A 24,893-nucleotide genomic window follows, 5' to 3' on the forward strand; every position below is an offset into this window, starting at 1 on the left:
TGTTTGGCTTGGCATAAGGCAGCTTCCTATGTCCCTATGTAACAGTCAATCATGCAAAAACCCAGCAGGGCAGTCACCTCTATGTAGGCACTACTGTGTGTCCTCGTCGTATAGGCTTTTACTGCCACTGCATTTTTAAGATTAAAAAAATAGGCACGAACCAGGTCTGAAGAACAGCAGGAAGGCAACATGTAAATAGACGGCAATTATTTGGAAATGACATCATATGGATTTCCTGAGTTAACCCGCGTTAACCAAGGATACCCTCTGCAGAGAAAAAGGGCTAGTAAGAAAGCAACCTGGACACACAGACACAGAAATAGACACCATACAGACACAGCCTCATGGCAGGACCTCTATCTAGCTCTGCTAAATCCAGCCCTCCGAGCAGGCAATCAACCAGTATCGAGGGAACCAGGTTCCTTGCAAATCTGGGATCCCAGATGCCCTCCCACAGGAATGTTCTCAAAAAATACAGGCAATCTGCACATCCTTCTGGTCCCAGGCAGATCTGCCTAGGACTTGTTTTCCCACAAGATGCACAAAAGGCCACATACCTAAGAGATCTTGAAGGCTACAGCAGGGGTTCTCAATCATGGGTCCCCAGATATTGTTGGACTTCCATTCCCATTATCCCCTGCCACAAAGACAGGAGAGGGGTCTTGTTGTAACAAGCATGAATTGTCCTCTTTGGTGGGCAGGATCTGCCTTGGTGTGCATTTGAATGGGAGACTACATGTGCAATCACTGTAAGATATTCCCCTTAGGAGATGCGGCCATAGCTGAGTGGCAGAGCATCTGTGTGCTTGCATGCAGAAGATTCCAAGTTCCCTCCCTGGCAGCATCTCCAAGACAGGGCTGAGAGAGATTCCTGCCTGTAACCTCAGAGAAGCTGCTGCCAGTCTATGAAGACAATACTGAGCTGGATGGATCAAGGGTCTGACTCAGTATAAGGCAGCTTCCTACGTTCCTATTTTCCACTTCAGCCTTACCATTTTTAGGACAAGAGCTGGTCTTGTGGTAGAAAGCATGACTTGTCCCCTTAGCTAAGCAGGGTCTGCCCTGGTTTGCACTTGAATGAGAGACTTGATGTGTGAGCACTGCAAGATATTCCTCTCAGGGGATGAAGCCGCTCTGGGAAGAGCAGCAGGTTTCAAGTTCCCTCCCTGGCAGCATCTCCAAGAGAGGGCTGAGAGAGGGACTCCTGCCTGCAGCCTAGGAGAAGTTGCTGCCAGTCTGTGTAGACAATATTGAGCGAGATGGACCTATGGTCTGACTCAGTATATGGCAGCTGTCCATGTTTATAACTCCCGGCTAAGGAGTTCCAGAAGGGTAGTCCTGTTTGCCGGATTCCCAACCTCAGACTAAGACTTTTGTGACCCTGAAATATTTGCAGACATTTGTGTCCCTCCCAGTGCTAGATACATAAGAACATAAGAACAGCCCTGCTGGATCAGGCCCAAGGCCCATCTAGTCCAGCATCCTGTTTTGCACAGTGGCCCACCAGATGCCACTGGAAGCCTCAGACAGGAGTTGAGGGCATGCCCTCTCTCCTGCCATTACTCCCCTGCAACTGGTACTCAGAGGCACCCCTCCCCCGAGGCTGGAGGTGGCCCACAGCCCTCCGACTAGTAGCCATTGATAGACCTCTCCTCCATGAAGTCATCCAAACCCCTCTTAAAGCCATCCAGGTTGTCGGCTGTCACCACATCCTATGGCAGAGAGTTCTACAAGTGGATCACACGTTGTGTGAAAAAGTACTTCCATTTTTTGGTCCTAGACCTCCTGGCCATCAATTTCATGGAGTGACCCCTGGTTCTAGTGTTGTGTGAGAGGGAAAAGAATCTCTCTCTCTCCACTTTCTCCACGCCATGCATGATTTTATAGACCTCTATCATGTCTCCCCGCAGACGTCTTTTTTCTAAACTAAAAAGCTCCAGGTGTTGTAGCCTTGCCTCATAAGAAAGGTGCTCTAGGCCCCTGATCATCTTGGTTGCCCTCTTCTGCACCTTCTCCAGTTCAACAATGTCCTTTTTAAGATGTGGTGACCAGAATTGTACGCAGTACTCCAAGTGTGGTCGCACCATAGTTTTGTATAAGGGCATTATAATGTTAGCCGTTTTATTTTCAATCCCCTTTCTAATGGAATTACAGCTGTCAGAGTCTCCATCATGAATGTCCACTAGATGGGAGTTTGACTCCTAATTCAGAATGGGGGTCTCTCCAGAAATGGCTTGTACAGAGTCCTCTGGACCACTGATTCAGTCTGGCCTGGACCAATGACCGTGGCATTTATCAAGGCAACAAAGGAAGGAATATAAGAGAAATAAATCCAGAATGACTCACTCTGTCAGAGAGAGATGCCAATTTCCCTCCCTTACGGAGGAAACAATCCACTTGCCTACTACATCAGTTGATTCATTCCTTAGCAGCATCCAGAGATGACGTTCTGCGGCAAACTACTGCACCTGAGCAGTATTTGGACATTTGGCTCCTAGGTGGGGACTCCACAAAGTTAACATCCATTGTTCCTTGTTGCAAGGGCGTTGGTTTTTGCTTCCCCAGCATGGAGGCATTTCCCCCTCCAGCTCTCACCAGATTTTGGCCAGCGTAGGAGCCCTGGGGCTGATGTGCAGTTTGGTCCCAGGACAGACAGACCAGATTCCAAAGGCTTCCAAGTGGATTATATCGAGGACTGGACCACGAGGGTCAGTGGTCCAGTCCTGGAGCAGGCAGAGAGGGAGGTGGGGCCACGTAAGGCAGAGATTTTCAAACCAAGGTCCCCTAATGTTTGACTACAGTTCCCATCACCCCCTGCTACAATGGCCACTGTGGCAGGAGATGATGGGAGATGGAGGTATAGTCTAACCACATCAAGGAACCCAAATTTGAGACCACCTGAAATAAGGCAAGAGAGTGTGTGACAATTATTTATCATTCATATATTAGTATTATTTATTTTTATCCCACCCCTCCTGTATGATACTGCTCAGGGTGGCTCACAATCACAATAAAACAGATAAAATGATACAAAATTAAGAGAACTCAGTTTGAAAAAAGTCCAGCAAGCATCATTAACAGGGTAAATTAACTAACATTCATTACCCTACCTCAAAGTATGTAATGTATAGCAAAGTTGTCACTCCCCTGGTAATATTCTTTGGCACCCCTTTGATTGCCCCTAGAGATACACAAATCAAGCAGTGTATAACTATGATGGATGGATGGTTAGATGGATGGATGGATGGATGGATGGATTGGATGGATGGATGGATGGATGGATGGACGGACGGACAGACAGACAGACAGACAGATGGACGGATGATTGGTTAGATGGATGGATGGATTGGATGGATGAATGGATGGATAGATGGATAGACAGATAGACAGATGGACCGATGGATGGATAATATTAGATTGATTTGCTCTCCCAAATGAGTTGTTCCACAGTCACTCCTGCTCTCCAAGTCCCCAGCTGACAGTGCATTTCCTAGTCAAGCTGCATCCTTTTCCTTCTGGATTTCCCCCAGCTCAGAGAATGACCGGAAATTCCTTGTGCATCACTTGACTCCTGGCCACTCAGCTGTCTGCAGCTTCCTTCACACAACATGCCAGGCATTCGTGCGTCCCTGCCTATCTGTACACCTGACTCCGTGCAGAAAGAACTGCAGGTCCTAAGGATGCTGCTATGCCAGGCGTTCTCCAGTGTTGTGACTCCAGATCAGCTACGTTTTCCTTCGGGTCGCCTTAGTCAAGCCCCACTGTGCTCGCAGCCTCAGACCCACATCTACAATAGGGAACGGGGGAATTCTGAAACTCAGGTGGCGGTTTCAATTTAGGGTTCTGTGGTTTGATTATTCCTTGTGTTTGGGGTGTTATTGACTTTAACTATTTCATTTGCATCTGTTTGTTTGGATCGGTATGACATTGTTTTATTTCTATAGCATGTGTTTTCCTTACTGATTCTTTTTATTATTGTTGACTTGCATCTATGTTTAACTGCTGTATTAAAAACAACAACAACAACAGGTTATTTCATTGTTACTATTGCTTGATGGAGTGAATGGTTTTTATTCCCATGCTGTGTATTTTTAACAGTTTTTGCTTTGCTATCGTCTCTAATGACTAATGCAAACAAAGACTGCAGACTAATGACTAATGAAAATAAAACTTACCTCTCTATCTAACAGGCAGGGTTGCTCTATTCTGGCCCTTGAACTGTTGATGGATGGCAACGCCATTTATCCCTGACTACTGTCCACTGTGGCTGGGGATGATAGGAGTTGTAGTCCAACATCAGTTCCCATCATCCCCAGTCAAGATGGCCAAAGGGAGTTACAGTCGAACATCTGGGGATCCCGGCTTGAGAACCCCTGAGTTAAAAGTTAGCAGGCAATGGGGAAGACCTTTGCAGACTAGAGGACAGTACAAGACAGATTCACAGAAACATAGGAAGCGGCCATATACTGAGTCAGGTCCATCTAGCTCAGTATTGTCTACAGAGACTGGCAGCGGCTTCTCCAAGGCTGCAGGCAGGAGTCTCTTTCAGATGCCAGGGAGGGAACTTGGAACCTTCTGCATGCAAGTATGCAGCTGCTCTTCCCATCCCCAAGGGGAATAAGTTATAATGTCCACACATGTAGTCTCCCATCCAAATGTAAACCAGGGCAGTCTCTGTTTAACAAAGGGGACAATTCATGCTTGCTACAGGAAGACCATGCAGCCACCCAATGGTGCAGTGGGAAATGACTTGACTAGCAAGCCAGCGGTTGCTGGTTTGAATCCCCGCTGGTATGTTTCCCAGACTATGGGAAACTATATCAGACAGCAGCGATATAGGAAAGGCACTGAAAGGCATCATCTCATACTGTGCAGGAGGAGGCAATGGTCAACCCCTCCTGTATTCTACCAAAGAAAACCACAGAGCTCTGTGGCCGCCAGGAGTCGACACCGACTCAACGGTACACTTTATTTTAAAGGAAGCCCAGCTCTCCTCCATGTTCAAACCTAATTTATTTCTTTATTTATTACATTTATATGCTGCTCTGGGCGGTGTCTTGAACTGGCTCTTGGCAATGTCTTAAGCTGCCTTGAATCAGTGGTTGTAGGTGTGAGTGGTTTCACCTGGTTCTGACTGAACTTTGCTGATTCACACACGTGCATCTCCGCAGCCAGACTAGCAGCCGAAAGAGGCCAGGTCAGCGCATGGCTGTGGAAAATGAGCCCTGGAAAATATACTCCGGAATAGTCAGGGCTGCCTCTTTCTCCCCAGCATCTCAGCAATGTGCTTCCCACATCCGGAGCTCAAACTGGCCCCGCGCCCTGGCTTTTGTGAATATCAGTACGATTCTCTAGCTAGGCAGGCACTTGCTCACTGACTCTCAGCACCTCAACTGGTGTTTCCAGCGCCAACGTTTCTCATCCTCTCCATGCCCAACCAGTCTTAGGAACATAGGAATCTGCCTAATACTGATTCAGACCCTTGGTCCCTCTAGCTCAGCATTGCCTACACTGGCTCTCCATGGTTTCAGGCAGGAGTCTTTCCCAGCCTTTCCTGGAGATGCTGCCAGGGATTGAACTTGGAGACTATCAGCATGCAAGTCTTATGGAGGACTAGTGTCCGGACATCCTAAAACGAATGGCAGGGAATGCCCACTAAAATGCACGGTTTCTTTCTAAATGACCATAGGAATGCATTGAATTTCTGAATGGCCAGTAGCCATTCAGAAATTCCATGCATTCCTATGGTCATTTAGAAGGAACCCGTGCATTTTAGTGGGCATTCCCGGCCATTCATTTTAGTGCATTCGCCAGAGTGTGCCTGGTCTTTGACTTCTTGCAACAGAACACCCCAAATCATACCATCTGTCTGAGGGGTGTGGCCACTGAGATGGTCAAGCCCCACTTGGCCATGGGGTGTGGCTGTCAGGGTGGTTGTGGCTATGGGGGCTGTCATGGAGAGTGCCCGCACTTTTGAATTTGCAACTATTATTTTAGTATTATTTTTACTATTTTTACATTTATATCCCGCTCTTCCTCCAAGGAGCCCAGAGCGGTGTACTACATAATTGAGTTTCTCTTTCACAACAACCCTGTAAACTAGGTTAGTCTGAGAGAGAAGTGACTGGCCCAGAGTCACCTGGCTAGTTTTCATGGCTGAAAGGGGATTTGAACTCGGGTCTCCCCGGTCCTAGTCCAGCACTCTAACCACTACACCACGCTGGCTCATGACTACTTCACTGGGGGCGAGGGTGGGCAAGCTCCCTATTAGAAAAGTAGCCCCCCCCCCGCGGTTGCCCCCCATTTTTGTTTCAGAAATCTGTGGGACACAGCCTGGCCACCCAGAAATGCACTTTGCCCCTTCTGAGCTCCCCTCTTTTTTCCCCCTACTGCACCATTGACCACCAGAGAGGTTTGGAGACACATCTGTCCTACACCTCTCACCTGGGACCTGTATATTTTCCCTGTGGGTCGTGGGAACCTGTAAATTTCCCTTGTGGGTCTGGGTTAAATATTTGGGGATGGGGCTGTAGCAAATTGGTAGAGCATCTGCGTTGCACATAAAAGGTCCCAGCTTCAACCCCTGCCCTGGCAGCATCTCCACTTAGGGCTGGGAAAGACTCCTGCCTGACGCCTTGGAGAAGCTGCTGCCAGACAGTGCGTACAATACTGAGCCAGCTGGATCAATGGGCAGATCCAGCTCCCTGTGTGTTAAAGGGCCGACCTTTTCCAGAGAGGGATCCTAGCTTAGTGACTGAGCACATGCTTAAATTGCAAGCAGAAGGTCCCCTAGGTTCCATCCCTGGCAGCATCTCCAGGTCGGGCAGGGAAAGACGACAGCCTGCCTGAAACCTTGGAGAGCCGCTGCCAGTCAGTGTCTGCATGGACCAATGGCCAGAGACTAATGAGGAGGCGGTTTCCTATTCTCCGATGCTGCGGATTCTTGACCCTGGGGGCTTCTTCCTGCGTGCCAAGCTGCGAGCCCTCTCCGCGGGCCAATTCAGGTGCCCCTACCAAACCGGCGAATGGACTTGACCCACACTCCCTGGGGCGAGCCACGTCTCTGCAAGCCCACTTACTCCTCCGTTCCTTGGCAAGATGAAAGAGAAGCGGCGTCAGAGGGGGGCATTTGATATCCGTGGCGTCCGGGGGCGGGGGCGTGGGGGGGGGGCGCGTCCGTTCTCTCTGGCGGGCTCGCGCAAGAAGCCCCCTTCTGGCTCGGGGCAGCAGCGCTGGATCTGGGGCGCCTCCCCCGCCCCCACGATTGCAGCGGCAGCGCAGGAGACACCGGTACCAGCGCCGCCCCGCCGCCCGCCCGCCCGCCTTTGCACGTGCGCCGGCTTCCGAAGCCTGGGCGGGCTGCGCGGGGTGGCGGCGGCTGGGAGTGGGACCCACGTGGACCGAGCCCCGCTGCCGCTGCTGCCCGCCCTCCCCCGCCCCCGCCAGCTTGCTCAGCTGGGGGGCGCAGCCAGGCCAGCCAATCTGCGATCCTCCCGGGGGTGGAGTCTTGCGGGGGGGGGGCTTCCCCAGCCCTTCTTAAGGCCGCGCTTCTGCTGGCTCCCCTTCTAGTCTCTCTCGCGCGCGCCGCCCCTTTCCTCCCCCAGGGCTGCGCATCGGTGGGGGGCGAGCCGAAGGAAAGGCGTCGCAATAGCGGCTGGCAGGCAGACGCATTCACGTGCGCCAGCAGCAGGGCGTGTGCAGCAGCAGCAGCAGCAGCAGCAAAAGCCTCCCTGCCTGCAGAGCCCGCGACAAGGGCCCCCCGGGAGCGTTTGGATGCCCTTCCCGGGGCTGGGAAGCAGGGCAGGCTCTTAGGTGAGTGAGGGGGGCGTGTGTGTCCGGGTAGGCGTGCTGCAGCCTCCGGCTCAGGGATGCGCTGGCGGGACCACGGTTTGCGGAATGCGGAGCATCCGGAGGTCTGCCAAATGCAGACCGGTACAGGGAACGGGGCTGACGCCCGGGGCCGCCCGTATTGCATGCAGGTGGTCCGCGATTTGCTCTCTGGCAGCCTCTCCGCCTCCAGCTGGGAAAGGCTCTTGTCTGAAACTCTGGAGAGCTGCTGCCGGCCAGTGTGGACATCACCCTGAGCGAGAGGGACCAAGGGTCGGGCTCCGTAGAAGACAGGTGTATGCTTGCTTGGGGAGGGACTCGCAGCTCCGTGGTGGAGCATCTGCGCTGCTTTACCTTTCCGGGAGCGCAGAGCTGGTCTTGTGGTAGTGAGCATGAACCGTCTCCTTTGCTGAGCAGAGTCCGCTTTCCTTTGTATGTGGATGGGAGTGCTGTAAGGTATCCCCCCTTAGGGGATGAGGCTGTAGCTCAGTGGTAGAGCACCTCCAGGCTGCATGCAGAAGGTCCCACCACTTCCACTTCCTGCCACCTCCAGGAAAGACGGGAGAAAGACTCCTGCCTGCAACCTTGGAGAAGCCGCTGCCAGTCAGTGTAGGCAATACTGAGTTAGATGGACCAGTGGTCGGACTCGGTATATGGCAGCTTCCTATGCTTTGCATGAAGAAGGTCCCAGGTTTATTCCCTGGCAGCATCTTCATTTAGGGGTGGGAGACACTCCTGCCTGAAACTTTGGAGAGCCCCTGCCAGTCAGTGTTGACAGTAATGCTCCTAAAATAGTGCCTCGCAGGGGCAGGTACAGCATAACCAAGTGCCTCTGAGCACAGTCTCACCCCAGGGAGTTTGTTTTCAGGAGCAGCGTTCACCATCCTTTCCAGAGTTTTTCTTGGTTTCAAGACTGGGACGGAAGCCTTTTGGCTGTCGCCATTAGTTTAAAAAATGAGCCATCAGCAACCCTGACTGATCTCCGGCAAACCACCCAGAGATGGATCTGGCTGTGCCTTCTGCCCACCCCAGTGCTTTTGATTCCTGCACCATCCCCCTGCCCTGGGCGGGGCTGCGAATGCAAAAGAAGCCAGATCTCCTCCTGTTCCTTAAAGAGCAACTTTTGGCTCTCCAGCTTTTGCTGAACTACAACTCCCATCATCCCACACCACAATAAACTGTGGCATAGGATGATAGGAGTTGTAGTTCAACAGCTGGTGAGTGCCAAAAGTTGCTTCTTCCTGCAAAGGGATACACAAGGCTTCAGCAGGTGCAGCTTGTCATTCAGGGGGAAGAAAAGCTGCAGCTGCTCACATTCTCTCCTTTATATCTTGACTTCTCCTTTATTTGTTGACATTTATACACTGCTCTTCCTATATCAAAACAAGGAGCCCAGAGCGGTGTACATGGTTATGTTTATCCTCACAACAACCCTGTGAGGTAGGCTAGGCTGAGACAGAAATGGCTGGCCCAGAGTCATTCAGTGAGTTCTGTGGCTGAATGGGGATTTGAACTTGGGTCTCCCTGGTCCCGGCCACTACGCCATACTGGCTCTCTTTTCCACATGGCTGTGTTGCCTCTCCAAATAAAGACAAAGTGTGCCGTCGACCACAGAGCCCTGTGGTTGTCTTTGGTAGAATACAGGAGGGGTTGACCGTTGCCTTCTCCCTCACAGTGTGAGATGATGCCTTTCAGCATCTTCCTATGTCGCTGCTGCCTGATATAGGTATTTCCCATAGTCTGGGGAACACACCAGCAGGGATTTGAACTGGCAACCTCTGGCTTACTTACCTCTCAATAATTTCCTCACTCTTTTTTATTTTACATTTTTTATTTTACATTTTATATCCCGCTCTTCCTCCAAGGAGCCCAGAGCGGTGTACCACATGCTTAGGTTTCTCCTCACAACAACCCTGTGAAGTAGGTCAGGCTGAAAGGTAAAGCAGCAGATGCTCCACTACGGAGCTGGGAGTCTCTCCCCAAGCACAGACTCTTAACACCAGCCATTTCTATCAACGGGCTCTAGTCCACAGACACATGTCTTAGGAGAGGAGTTTCCAGCTTTGGGTCCCCAGATGTTGTTGGACTACAAGCCATTGTGACTGGGGGTGATAGGAGGTGTAGACCAACAGCATCTCTGGGGACCTAAGGTTGAGAACCCTTGTCTTAAGTTTTTAAGGTGCCACAATTTCTTTTTCCGGCCACAGTTGAGACGGCCTGTGGTTGAAGGTGATGGGAGTTATAATCCAACAACCTCTGGGAACCCAAGGTTGATTAACTCTGAATATCATCATCATCATCATCAGGGGCTGTAACTCAGTGGCAGAGCATCTGCTTTGCATGCAGAAGGTCCCAGGTGCAATCCCTGGCAGCATCTCCAGGTAGGGCTGGGAAAGACTCCTGCCTGAAACCTTGGAGAGCTGCTGCCAGCCAGTGCAGACAATACTGAGCTAGATGGACTAGATGGTCTGGCTCAGTAGAAGACCGCTTCCTATGTTAACAGATTATTTAAGGGGATGGGACCATAGCTCAATGGAAGAGTCAGTTTCAATCTCTGTCTTCTCCATATAGGGCTGTGAAAGACTCTTGCCTCAGTCCTTGGAGAGTTGCTGCCAGTCAGTGTCGGCAATACTGAGCTAAATGGACCAATGGTCTGACTCAGTATATGTCCCTATGTTCAGTAAAGTGCCTCCTAAGATTGCAGAGTTGGGTTCTGGAAAAAAAAATACACCACTATCTGCCTCTGGTATACGGAGGATCCATTAGCATATGAATTCCCCCCACCTCCCTGCAGGAGTTGTTGTGGTCATTATTAATATTTATATACCACTTTTCAACAAGACATTCTTGAAGTGGTTTACATAGCAGCAAGGTATTAAAAGGTATATCAACACAAGGCATGAAATCTCATAAGCCATCAGCTGTCAAATAGCTACCCAGTACAGTGCCAGTACAGAGACCTGGTAGCCGCTTAGCATGGAGTCAGCAGGTGCAAGAAGTCCTAGCCTGCCCCGGGGACGTTAGAGTCCTCCAGGCAGAAGAGAGCAAAGCTAGCCCAGAATGTAGGTTACCTTGCAGTCTGGAGATCCCTCTGACCTGCATTGGAAATTAGCATCCCACACCAGTCATTAAATACTCAGTTAATATTTGGCAAATACAGGAAGAACCTCAAGCAAGTTTTGACCCAGTTAACATTAGCCTTTTCCTTTCTGGGTAGGAGTAATCTTAACCGTCATTGCAGTCCCAACATCTTGGTCACTGGGTGTCTTCTCCACTGGTGTCCGCAGCGAGCTGCAGAGAGGAGCTCCCCTTCTGCTCCCCCCACCTGGTGCCCCGGTGAAGGAGAGTACTATGGACCAGCTGTTGAGTCTCCTCAACCTGAACTTCTCAGAGCAACTGAACCTGCTGGAGGAAAACGAGATGTGCAGCGACTCTGTGGGAAATGGCACCTTCCTGATCGTTGCTTACAGCGCGGTCATCGCGGTGGGGCTGATTGGCAACCTCTGCCTGGTGTGCGCCATCGCCCAGCAGAAGGAGATGAGGAACGTCACCAATATTTTCATTGCCAACCTCTCCTGCTCTGACATCCTCATGTCCCTGGTCTGCATGCCCATCACGGTCATCTACACTTTGATGGACCACTGGATCCTGGGAGAGGTCCTCTGCAAGGCCAGCCCATTTGTTCAGTGCATCTCGGTCACCGTCTCCATCCTCTCCCTGGTCTGGATTGCCTTGGAGAGGCACCAGCTGATCATCAACCCTACCGGGTGGAAGCCAGCAGCCAACCATGCCTACTTGGCCGTGGCCCTTACATGGGTGGTGGCCTGCTTTGTCTCCCTCCCCTTGCTCTCCTTCACCGTCCTGACCAACGAGCCCTTCCAGAACCTCAGCCTCCCCTTCGACTCCTTTGCCAACCACATGGTCTGCATTGAGCGTTGGCCTTCGGACCAGCATCGCCTGGCCTACACCACCTTTCTCCTGCTCTTCCAGTACTGCCTGCCCCTGCTCCTCATCATGGGCTGCTACTTCCGCATCTTCCTGCGCCTCCAGCGCCGCAAGGACATGGTGGAGCGGGCCAAGGATGGCTCCCGGGCCACCAGCCACCGGAAGGTTAACGTCATGCTGGCCTGCATTGTCGTGGCCTTTGGCGCCTGCTGGTTTCCCCTCACGGTCTTCAACACCCTCTATGACTGGGACCACGAGAAGATCTCGGTGTGCTATCACAACTTCATCTTCTCCCTCTGCCATCTCATGGCCATGGTGTCCACCTGCATCAACCCCATCATTTACGGCTTCCTCAACAGCAACTTCCAAAAGGAAGTCAAGACCTTGCTGTACCGCTGCAGCTGCAGCAACGAGAAGGACAAGTACGAGAGCTTTCCCCTCTCTACGGTCAGCACAGAGATCTCCAAGGCCTCGCTGCGGAGCGGGGTGGGCACTGCTGCTCATGCCTGACCCCTGGCACCCCATGCCGTGCCTCTAAAGAGCAGCCAGTCCCTGCCTGAGTGAGACAGGAAGAATCTCTTCCCTCTGTATGTCTCCAGCTCCTCTGGCAACTCTGCTTCCCATCTTATACCAAACTCTAATCAGGGATCATCTGAAATCCTCTGGGCCACCTGCTTCAAGTAGGAAGGCCTCAAAACAAACTTTAGACATGGAAGTGGGGAGGGGATGGCCCGGAGAATTGGACAATGCTGTGGTGTAGTGTGGGTTGCAATCCCAGCTTGGCCATACGTTCTTCTCCATGGTCCAGAGCACAAATGTTGAACCCACCTAAGCATATGGAACTTGGGATGCTTCTTACAGGTGCACCCATGGAAACAAAGTTGAATCTCAGAGAAGAGGGTGGATGCAGATGCAAGGGCATAACCATGATTGAACCAGGGGTGGGGTGGGGACAAATGTGGGGTGGGGGTCAAAATTAAGAAATGTGGACAGTTGCTTTGAAAAGCATTTGCTTCACATAGGAGCCCCTGATTTCTCGGGGACCTAAGCAGTGTTCCCTCTAACAAGGATTCCCAGATGTTGTTGACTACAACTCCCAGAATCCCCAGCTGCAGTGGCCTTTGCTTGGGGATTATGGGAGTTGTAGTCAACAACATTGGGGAATCCCTGGACCTAAGGAACCCTTAAGCACTTGCCACAGATCTCACTTGCAACATGAGATCTGTCCCAAGGGCTCAGGGGTTCCTTAGCCCTTCAAGAAGACCAGGGGATCCTCAGTAAAGCAAATGCTCTTCAAAGCAACTGTCCGCATTTCTTAATGGTTTCCCCAAGGTGTTCAGAAGCTGGGTACCTCGGAAACCTGCCCTCCGGAATGGTTCCTCTGCAAGAAGGTTTACAATGGGCAAGTTCTCTGGCAAGGGAGTTTGCCCATCATGACCAGCCTCCTTCTGCCATTTGCAGCTTCAAGAGGGTATTGGGTGTGTCCCTAGGCCAGGGGTTCTCAGGTTTGGGCTCCCAGATGTTAGGCTGGCTGGCTCACACAGTCTTTAAGAGGGTAGGACGAGCATCCTACCCAAGCTCAGGGGCTGTACATGCAATCATGTGCTTGTACAAAACAAGGTGGGGCTGGGGAAGTGATTGTCTGCGAGGCTTCCGCTGGTTTGAGGCTTCCGCTGGTTCGAGGCTTCCACTGGTTCGAGGCTTCCGCTACTATCCTGCCCAGCAGCTGCACCCAACTGTTGATTGAGGCAGGAGGGGAAACGCTGCCACCCCGTGAGAGCCTCGCACGCCATCCCTTCCCAACCCACTCCTACCCTGCTTTTTTACAAGCACACGCTCACAAAATAACCAGCGCATTTCTGTAGAAGCACACATGGGTGAAACCGACTGTTCCAGCTGGTTAAGCACCTGAATTGCCATGAAAATGAGGCCATGTGATATGAATGCTGAACTAGAAAGTTAGGCCTCGGAGGCCGCAAAGAAGCGACACTGACTACAGTGTGGATGTACTGCTGAGTAGATGTGCTTAGGCTCGGGAGTGTGGCCCAAAGTATTGCAGTGCCTGCGGAAGGGTGCCCGATTCTGCCTTGCCCCATGAGGGACCAGCTCGCCCCTCCTCCCACAGTGTTCCCTCCCACAGGGGTTCCCAGATGCTGCTGACTACAACTCCCAGCATCCCCAAGCAAAAGCCATTGCAGCTGGGGATTCTGGGAGTTGTAGTCAATGACATCAATCAATCAATCAATCCTTCAATCAAAGTCAACAACATCTGGGAATCCCTGTTAGAGGGAACACTGGCCCTATGGTATGTCAGTCCTAGAAGGCCCCATAGCATTACCAAAGGGGAAAGAAATTACTCTAACAAAAGGGACCATGAAAATAGAAACAATAAAGTTGTATTTGGCCAAGATGCAATGGAAAACTAATAATCTAACCAAGAGTTATTTTGCACCCTAACCCTGTACATGAAAATACATTATGTAAAACTGGAAATGTCATCACACGCCTGTATTCAGAGACTCCTTGTAATGTGGGATCCTAAGCTGTAGCTTGCTTCGCTTGTGCCTAAATCCGGCCCTGGATCTGATTGCTCTGAAGAGCTGCTCCGATGGCAGCCGCAGGGGGCATCTTGCTGCCCTGTTGCCGCCCCAGCCATCTGCCACCTGAGATGACTGCTTCGCACTGCCTCTTGAAAGGGCTGCCCATGCCTAGGATTGTGCTGCACCTTAAGAAAATCGATCTCGGGGGTTTGGGCTCTCTGCATTTCCCCTAGGAATGGGATGATCCACAATACTCATTGTTTGCACATCTGTTGAGGAAGAAGTGACGCTCATTCCTCAAATGCTGGATGCCACAAGCACTGCATTAAAAAGGCAATTCAGCAAACACTTTGCACTGCATCATGTACTTGAGGACAACAGGAATGCGCCAATGTGAGCAACACAGAATTCACTACCCTGGTAACCTGGGAAGACGCATTACTTGGAATACTCTTCACCTTTTTCAAGCTTCCTATTGAAAGAACTGGCCAGCGGGTGGCCGTCAGAAGGCCCAATGTGACTGATTTGACCCTCGAGTGGCCCTAGCAGACTTTTAATCATGCTATCAAGGTAAAATGTTTGTTCGTTCATGAAAAAAAGCAAGAGAATGCCATCAATGCCCCGCACCTCTTTTTGATTTTGTATCCAACACATGCATAAAACGTAAATGTCCAAATCCTGGCCGGTTGTGGCTGAGAGCATGCACTCGTAACTGCCAGGCCTAGACTGCTAGAAGGCACCAACAGTTGCAAGGGCATCTGTGCAGCAAATTACTTTAGTAGCCCCTTGGGCCACTGTCTGGAGAAGGGAGCAGCCTTCAAGAATGCAGACCGTTGGCTGTCCGTACAGTAGCCGCTTGTCCGAATGAGCCGGCGAGACGCCAAAGGCAGCAGCTCGGGTTGCTCAGCTCTTTCCCACTCAAGAGCCGCGCTGTCTGCAGGCTGATCATTCATCAGGTTAACCACACAACTCTACCTGCCGGATGGCCAGCCTGAAGGCCGCCTGGCCCTCAGGCAGGGCGGAAGGTGCAACCGAAGCTTTTGGGGAGTGGAGGCATTTGGGCCTCGTTTGGCTCCCCCCTGCCCCGCCCCACCCCCGGCTCATTAGGACGAGCCGTTACTCTGCCTCCATATGATTTAAAAGAGACTGGTGTAACCAAGGCCGATGCAAACATCTAGAATGCCAAATGCAAATGCCAGTTGCACAGACCAAACCAAGCTATTGCAATTGAAAATGAGAGCTAGATAAGAACATAAGAACAGCCCTGCTGGATCAGGCCCAAGGAGGCCCATCTAGTCCAGCTTCCTGTTTCGCACAGTGGCCCACCAGATGCCCTGGAAGCCTACAGGCAGGAGGTGAGGGCATGCCTTCCCTCCTGCTGTCACTCCCCTGCAACCGGTACTCAGAGGCATCCTGCCTTAATTAGAAAGGGTGAATCGTTCCCCCGCCTCCCGCTGGTGCATTGAAAAAGCAAACCAGGCGCCTGACAGGATGGGCGTTCATCAGCCTGCCGTATCTCTAATGCAGCAGAGATCACAGATGGCACATTAGCTGTCTGTTTGCTTATGAAATTGGCACCAATGAAAATACCACCACGCGCAAAGGCAAATATAGGCTCGGCCGGAGCCCCACTCAGCACGCCCTGGAAATCTGGCGCATGGGAGCGAACTGAATCACTCTGTGCGGGGAACTTCTCATGAGCTCAGAAAACGCGCGGGGAAGGGTCAGCAACCGGGGGGTGTGTGGGGCTAAAGCCAGCCCTTTGAGGGATGGTGCCTGCAGCCCACACCCCGTTGCAAGCTGGAGGCAAAAGAAGTGTGAAGAAAGTGGGGTCAACAGCCACGAACGGGACTTGTGGGGGTGGAGATGTTGGGCTTCCACCTCCGCATGCTTCATGGCCATCCAAGGGGAAAAAATAGCTGATCAGGGCAATTATTTGATGAACAGATGATGATGATGATGATTGATTTCTAAAAAATAAGCCGTCTGATACTTTTAACTAACTTCTTTAGAGCTGCTGCCTGAAACTGTTCCCTCACCTTGCCTCATGGAAGGGCCGCCCCTTTCCCACCCACCCCTAAAAGGTTAGGAAGCAGGAATGTTGCTAAGCACTTAAAAGACCCACGACCTGGGCCCATAGCCACGCTCTTGATAATTAAACTCAGTACAGATGTCATTAGGATGGCCTGTGGCATGGGGCAAGGTGGAGTTTTTGCCTCTCCGGGTGCCACCGTATCTGGGGCTGGGTGGGAGAGGGGGAAACCCCTCAATTCAGGATCTCAGAAGGACGTTGTGATGGGCCAGAGTCTCTCCGTCCCAATCCGAGTGGCAGTGGTGGCTTCAGCTCCTCAAAGGCAGCAGCACTGTCTAAAGCAGGTTTTCTCAACGTGTGGGTCCCCAGATGTTATTGGACTTCAACTCCCATAATCCCCAGCCTCAGTGGCCTTTGGTTGGGAATTATGGGAGTTGAAGTTCAATTACATCTGGGGACCCACACGTTGAGAATCTCTGGGACTCTAAAGCTTTAACGAATGAAGCCGCGAGGCCGGCCTTGAATGTGGCACGCTGGTGTGTCTTTTCAAAGCCATTTTGGCTCTGGGGCAGGATTGCAACAAGACCGCGGCCTGGCCTTGTAACAGTGAGGTGGAGGAGGGTGGCATTTTTTAACTGCAAGGTAGGCTAGCTTGACTTCCGTCAATATCCCCACCCCAAAGGCACACCCAATGAGGATCTGGTGCTATGCAAATGGATCTGTATATTGCGATCGGTTAATTGAGAAGCGGGCTTGGAATGACTAATAACTCACAATCATTGCTTATATTTAATATCTAGTCTGTTTCAGGTGGATGGGAGAGAGAGAATCAATTGAAACTGAAGTGTGAGGCCAGGCATTGTACTTTGGGAAGCTCGTTGGAATCTTTCTGGTCCACATTATTGCCAGAGAAATGGTGGTTGCTGGTGGAGTCCACAAGCCAGCTAACCCCTAGGATGAAAAGCTGTTCGCAAATATGGGGCCGTCAAAAGAGCGTCCCTGATTCCCCTTCTCCTCTCACCCCGTAACATTGAGGGATGCTCAGCATATGGCATGACACCATCAGACTGCGGCTTCTCTTTCTCCCCGGCCTGCTGCTTGGCTGACTCACAATAAGGCAGTTCACACAATCGGGGTCAGGCGACCTGCCCAGTTCCAGGAGCTGTGCACACCTCCAGTTTCCAGTTGTGCATGCACAAACAACTAGGAGGGAGGAGGGGTTGTGTGTGAGAGCGCAGCTGGGGAGGACGGCTTTCCCTCTTACCTTGTTAAAATGATGGGTAGCTCCTCCCTCACACAAGATCCCTCCTACCTAGTTGTTTGTGCATGCACATTTGAAAATTGGGAGTGTGTGCACAGCTCCTGCAGCTGGGTAGGATGCTTGCCATAGGGACAGAAGAAGCTGCCTCTAGACTGAAGCTGATCCTTGGTCCATCCCGCTCAGTATTGTCTACACCAGGTATACTACAACTCCCATAATCCCCAGCCACAATGGCCAATAGCCAGGGGTTATGGGAGTTGTAGGCCAACATCTGCAAGAAGGCTGAAGTTGAGCAGCCCTGGTCTACACCGACTGGAGGCCGCTCTCCAAGGTTTCAGGCTGGGGTCTCTCCCAGCCCCATCTGGAGATGCTGCCAGGGATTCGACTTGGGACTTTCCGCATGCAGAGCAGGTGTTCTGCCACGGAACTATGGCGCCATCCTCAAGATAGGAGTCTTTCCCAACCCTACCTGGAGATGCTGCCAGGGAGTGAAGCTGGGATCTTCTGCGTGCAAGCAGTTGCTCTTCCACTGAGCTAGGGCCCCATCCTCAAGGGGGAATATCTTAAAACATTGCTCACATGTTGTCGCCCCTCCAAATGCAAACCAAGCTGGACCCTGCTTAGCAAAGGGGTCAACTCATGCTCACAACCACAAGACCAGCTCTCTCCATTAATGGCTGCGTGAACAACCCTAGTGCGATTATATCACTTTGTGTGTCAAAACACCCCTATCGCACAAGGGGTTGAACGAGATGCAGGGTTGTGAAGTCAATAGCCCCAGTCCAGAGACAGTTGCATGCCACACTTGCTGTGCAGGTAGTGAGCTTATGCAGCACTTGCAGTCAGGTGGTGGGAAAGCAGGTTCCTCTTTGCATCTGCATCATGGGACCAAAAGAAAAGCACATCTACCCCATCCGTACCTTGCAGCCGCGGCAGAGGCTAGCCGGCATTGGATGTGTGCATCCACGGCAGCTAAAATTTGTTTCTCCAACTTCTCCGTTCTGCGGATGAATCACTGACCATTGATCTGGGAGAGATTTTATCCGCGTTAAGTGCTCTGTGAATTGCCCTGAGAGATAGAGATGTTGCGTGAAGCTACTGCTTGGCAGTCTAAATGGCTCTCTCCGCCAGATCCCTCCCCCCCAATCCGTTTTGATCAGGAGTGCTTTCCATTTGGTTTATGGCTTTAAACAAATAACAATTTGATACAGGCTATTTGGGTGTCTGGATTTTCATTCTGGATGGCATCGCAAGGGCGAGAAAGAAAATAGGCTTGTTCACATGACGGGTAAGCAGGACAGAAGAAATGCCCTGCCTGGGTGGAAGGACAAATGTGCTCCTGGTTTTCAGTCGTGTGCTCACAAACGCAGGTAGAATGATTGTGTGCAAGGCAGCAGCTGGTGTGGAAGAGTACACTTTCTCCAGATTCCGTCCCCAGCAAGAGCATCCTAAGGATCTTTTCTGCAGGGGGCGGGGGAGCAAGCTCCTGCTGGTGGCCCCGGGTGCCTACTCTATTGTAAATGGGTGCACGTGCTAGTGCACGCCCCCTGCATCAATGATAGGCCAAGGAAAACGGGTCCAGTATGGGGGAAGGAGGCAGTTCCTCCTCTCTCCCGATCCTCAGCAGTCGGCGCTTCGTTCAACACCGAATCGGAGCTTTTTTCTCTGCCCGTCAAAGGAGAGGCCAAGAAAAAAAAAGCTCCAAGTCAGCGCTGCCAAGGATTGAGAGAGGAGCACAGGTGCCCCTCTTCCCAATACTGACTGGATCGGGGTGGAGGGACTGCCCTCTCCGGCCCCCTTCCTGTTGATGCCCACGGTCACCAGCTTTTTACCAAGGTAAGAGGCAAAGCCGTCCTACCCAGCTGCCGCCTCGCACACGATCCCTCTCCTGGCCTCCGACCTTCATGTTTGCAAGCAGGTTGCCGAGAATTGTAAGTACGCCTGCCCGGCTGGTGATTATGTGGACAAACCTAAGGGGTTTTTTGTTTCACCAAAAATGCAAAGAGTTAGTTAACACTCTGAACCTCAGATCCTACTCCTTGGAAAGGTGACTAAGACATTTCATAAATAAATGTACGCACACGAACTAGATTTCCACTAACATGCCTAAGACTGACATCTTTGTAATGAGCATAGGGTCAGGGTCTTTTCCTCCCACACTTGCTCAATTTCTGATCCATTTCTTAGCCGGTTCTCACGCCCTGGCAAAAATGCTGCAATCTTTGGGAGACAAAAATTATACTCCGGATTTTTGCATTCCCAAGAATTACTATTTCAGTGGACATTTACTAAGCAAGGCATAATATTGATAAGTATAAAGCAAACATTCTAGAGTATTTGTCTGAGCTGTGTGCTTCCAACGGCTGAATGTATCTGATCTTTTCATGCAGTGAAGCCTACTAGCTCCTAGGTCTAGGAGCAGAGGGGCTTTCCTGGCAAACCGTGTTTCTGTGTTTTAAACTATATGTATATAGTGCTTTATTTAACTGCATCGGCATGGATATACTTTGTAAGGAGAGAGAAAAAGTCTGTTTTATACTCTGTGGCTTCCTGTTTATAGTATGATGTCCTTTAAATAACCTCAAGGTTGAGCCTATCTTTAAAAAACATGTTTCCAAATGTTTTTATCTTTGCAAAAAAGCATGTTTCCAAGTGCTTCTGGGTCACTTGCAATTGCTTACAAAGGAGGAAGGAGCATTCTGCCCATGTTCAGAGTTGCCCTTTCCTCCAACTAACCTGGAAGTATAAAGAGAATAAAAGAGTAAAGGTGTGTTGTCGTTTTCTGCTTTGATGTGTTTGGTGCGTGCACATTTGGCAGGGTGTGAACGCTCCCTTTGCAGTATGTATGTATGTTTGTATGTATTTACTCTGCAATAGCCTATTCCATTGGGGAAACCCATCGGCATGCACAAGAACAACAACAAATATTTATATACCACTTTTCAACAAAAGGTTCCAAAGCAGTTTACACAGAGAAATAATAAATAAATAAGATGGCTCCCTGTCCCCAAAGGGCTCTCAATCTAAAAAAGAAACACAAGATAGACACCAGCAACAGTCCCTGGAGGGGTATTGTGCTGGGGGTGGACAGGGCCAGTTACTCTCCCCCTTCCCCGCTCCTCCCCCCAATTGATTACGGGCCAAAAGGGCCCATGAGAAGGCCATTGCCCCCGCCTATCGCCCACCCGCCCACCCAGCTGCCCGAGCCCACCTTACCCGCTCCAGCCCGCGATAGTCGGGCGAAGAAAAAAAAAATTATTTGCACAGTGGAAGTGAGGAGCTTAGGAACAGAGCTCCTCTCTGTGCTATGCTGCTGCCCAAACTGCCGCTATGGATGCAAAGGACGTTGGGAAAAGATAGGGCTGGATGTACCAGGGATTGGAGCCGGGACCTTCTGGATGCAAAGCAGAGGGTGTGGAGGACAGGTCAATCAATGGCTACTAGTCTGGTGGCTATAGTCAATAGGTTTCCAGGCAAAATACAGAGTGCTGGTTGTAACTTATAAAGCCCTAAACGGCTTAGGCCCTGGGTATTTAAGAGAGCGTCTTCTTCGCTATGACCCACACCGCCCACTGAGGTCATCTGAGGAGGTCCGTCTCCAGTTACCCCCAACTTGTTTGGTGGCTACACAGAGACGGGTCTTCTCGGTTGCTGCCCCGAGATTGTGGAATGCGCTCCCTGCTGAGATACGAGCCTCCCCATCTCTGGCAATTTTTAAAAAACACCTGAAAACTCATCTTTTCACCCAAGCTTTCCCAGCTTTTAAAAATTGTTTGTTTTTAATTTTATGGCTGTTTTTAAATTGTTGCATTGTTTTGACTTTTATGTGTGTTTTAATGGTTTTTACGTTAACCACCCAGAGACGAAAGTTTGGGCAGTATAGAAGTTTCATACATACATATATACATACATACACATACCCGTGTTTCCCCGAAAATAAGACAGTGTCTTATATTAATTTTAGCCCCAAAAAATGCACTAGGGCAATTAGCGGTACATCAGAAATTACTGCTAGGTCTTACTTTCGGGGTAGGTCTTACTTTTGGGGAAACAGGGTACGTACATACACACTGGCCACCTCCTGCCTCAGAGGTAAGAGGCTGCTAAAATACCAGTTGCAGAGGAGCAGCAGCAGGAGAGAGAGGGCATGCCCTCACCTCTTGCCTGTGGGCTCCCCAGAGGCATCTGGTGGGCCACTGTGGTAAACAGGATGCAGGACTAGAGAGGCCTTGGACCTGATCCAGCAGGGCTGCTCTTATGTTCTTGTTCTTATACTCCACTGTTGAGCTGTGACCCCCTCCCTCATTGCATACACACCAGACCTCTAGGAGTTAAGATCAGGCCATGCTTTTGAAAGGAAAAGCCAGTACACGGTGCAAGAAACAACAAATTGTCTTTGCTGGCACAAACTGGCAAGGATCCCAAGCTCTCCTTGTTGCTCATTGCCTGTTTCTTTATCACGAGCATTTATAGTATACTTCCAGTGTTACAAGCACTTCATGTTTTCTTTCATTATAATCCACACACTGAGGCATGCAAGTGATTATTATACCCATTCTGGACACGGCAGCTTGACAGCCAGGCCTCCAACACCTTACATAGGAACATAGGAAGCTGCCATCTACTGAGTCAGACCATTGGTCTGTCTAGCTCAGTATTGTCTTCATAGACTGGCAGCGGCTTCTCCAAGGTTGCAGGCAGGAATCTCTCACATTTCTTAAAAGAGTGTGTGGTAGCCAAAAGAGTGTGGCAGGGAGTAAGCAAGCTGTTAGAGTGGCCTGATTTGGAAAAACAGACTTGGGAAGAACTAACCTCGGGTTTGAGCGATAGAACCTCCTTTCGAGGTCCCAGAAAGAAACCTTCAAGGAAACGGGACGGAACGGGTGCCCCCATACTATGGAATTGGAACGTTCCCCTTCTCGTAATCAGGTTAGTAAACCTGTATGTCATTTATGCAATGCTCCTGCATAGGAATAGGGAGGGAAGACGCGACCAAGAGGTTCACGCAGATGAGACAGTAAATCTCTTCTGGAAAAGTTTGTATGGTTATGTGCAAAAAGACAAGAGCATCTCTTCTAAACAGCAATGGGACAAATTGTGGAAATGGACGTTGGATGTAAACAACCCCCCCCCCCATTACCTGATGTGCCTTGAAATCCCCCACCCATGAGTTACAGTACTACCTGCATATACTTCATAACTTGTGTGTTTCCAAATCCTTGTGTGTAAATCTCTGTAGATATATGATGTACAAACAACCACTTTGTATATAATTGTGCTTTGGCAACGTACTGTATGCTATGGTAGTTTGTTGGTTCAATAAAAAAATCTTGTCCTATAAAAAAACCTTGTCCTATCTTGGAGATGCTGCTAGGAAGGGAACTTGGAACCTTCTGCTCTTCCCAGAGTGGCTTCTTCCCCTGAGGGGAATATTTTGCAGTGCTCACACATCAAGTCTCCCATTCATATGCAACCAGGGCAGACTTAGCTCATGGGACAAGTCATGCTTGCTACCACAAGACCAGCTCTCCTCCTCCTTACAGAAGGAAATGGGGACATGCCAATAAAAGATGATGGCCAATCCTTGGATCACAGGGACCGAGAACCACTGCCTGCCCCTTAATGGCACAGTACCATAGCAAAAGCATAATCATGGGGCATTCTGTGATAGACACACATCACTTGTCATATGCATATTATTAATGGGACAGCCTTGGGGATGACTGGTGAACACCCCCAAATTGCATTCTGGTATTGTGTGGGGAAATTAGCTCAGAGTGGGGCAGTTCCACGTCAGAATAATGGTCATGCAAAGCATGGGTGTCATGAAAATGAACGGAGAGAGATTGAAGTCCAAATACAAACAAGGTTTTATTGGAGGTTAAGGGGTACAATGGAGTAAGAGAGTCACCTAAAGCACTATTACTACTAAAAATACATTGCAAGATTAACCAGATCACTGCAAAGAGGAAATTTAGTTTAGTGTCCAAATTAATTTAATTTCCAGGCTGACGAGAGGAATGAGGCTTGAGAGAAAGATGTTTTTGGATTTAAGAGAGGAGCAGGGGTAGGGAGACCCAGAGCAGTGCAGCGATTAAGATACAACCTCATCCTTCCTTTAGTGGCGATTGGACCCTTGTGGCTCTGGTGCAACCGAAGGACCTCTTTCCTCATGGATGGACTGGGGAGCAGCAGCAGGCTGTAGCAGGAGACCAAGGGGGTTAGGCGGCTGAGAGAGGTTCTTGAGTAGCCAACTTCTTGGCAGGAGCAATGCTGGCTGGGCAGACCGGACCAGGCAAGAAGGCCTATCTGGAAGCTGGAAGCGTGATTGGCATGCCAAGCAAATCACGGCCGAATGTAACTGCAGGGGTTAGATCTAGCACTTTGGTGACTCCAAAGTGAAAGAACCGAATGGCGTGTAAAGTAACGTTGTGCCCTCAAGTCGGTGTCGACTCCTGGCAACCACAGAGCCCTGTGGTTTTCTTTGGTAGAATACAGGAGGGGTTGACCATGGCCTCCTCCCACGCAGTGTGAGTTGATGCCTTTCAGCACCTTCCTATATTGCTGTTGCCCGATATAGGTGTTCCCCATATTCTGGGAAACATACCAGCAGGGATTTGAACTGGCAACCTCTGGCTTGCTAGCCAAGTCATTTCCTTGCTGTGCCATTAGGTGGTTAAATGGCGTGTACTGGGATCCAAGTGGAGCCCACAAGGAAGCACACTGGCTCAAGAAACCAGGGGCAATTAAAGCCCAAAATGTGCCCTGGGGCAACATTCCAGTTGCTCTTCTTTCTTGAATGGGGTAGTTCCGGGGAATCTCAAAAGGTACCACTGTTGGTGTTTGCTGTGCTGCACTACAACACAATGTTTGAATGGGTCGAGTGTTTGAATGGGTCGAGCGAGCGCGCAGGGCATGCTGGAGAGACCCCTGAGCTGGGAGGCTGCTTCTCAGCCTCCCAGTTGGGGGTCTACTTGTGAGTTGCCGCAGCGCGGAGCCGCACCGCGGCAACTCACGATCGGAAAGCCCAGGTTAGCGGAGCGCTCACTTTGCTTTTCTGGGTTTAGGGGAGGATTGCTGAAGCACGTGACCCGCTTCCGTGAGACGAGGCTCGGCTGTGAGCCCGGTGGTTCTCATGGTCAGGAAAAATGGGGCTAGGCTCCCTTAGCCTGGTTTTTCATGACCATGAGAATAGCCTCAGTATCTCTTAGGTCAGAAGGACCTAGTAAGCTAAGTAATATAAGTATTTTAAGGAGTACACCTCTGAGTTTCTATTGTCCACTTAGCT

The 24,893-nt window shown here is 50.5% G+C and overlaps 1 protein-coding gene across 2 annotated transcripts; it reads left to right on the forward strand.

Annotated features, from left to right (window-relative positions):
- Window positions 1-7,541: 7,541 nt before the first annotated feature.
- LOC128333850 (neuropeptide Y receptor type 1-like) lies at window positions 7,542-20,375 on the forward strand. 2 transcript variants are annotated; one of them, XM_053269873.1, is made up of 2 exons: window positions 7,542-7,812; window positions 11,045-20,375. In XM_053269873.1, the coding sequence occupies exon 2, from the start codon at window positions 11,179-11,181 to the stop codon at window positions 12,280-12,282; it is 1,104 nt and encodes a 367-aa protein (XP_053125848.1). In that variant the 5' UTR covers window positions 7,542-7,812; window positions 11,045-11,178; the 3' UTR covers window positions 12,283-20,375. The 2 variants fall into 2 exon arrangements, with proteins under 2 accessions (XP_053125848.1, XP_053125849.1); XM_053269874.1 differs by having other exon boundaries at window positions 11,115-20,375.
- Window positions 20,376-24,893: the final 4,518 nt, after the last annotated feature.

Source organism: Hemicordylus capensis, chromosome 8 (assembly GCF_027244095.1).
Source record: "Hemicordylus capensis ecotype Gifberg chromosome 8, rHemCap1.1.pri, whole genome shotgun sequence".
NCBI classification, from domain to species: domain Eukaryota; kingdom Metazoa; phylum Chordata; class Lepidosauria; order Squamata; family Cordylidae; genus Hemicordylus; species Hemicordylus capensis.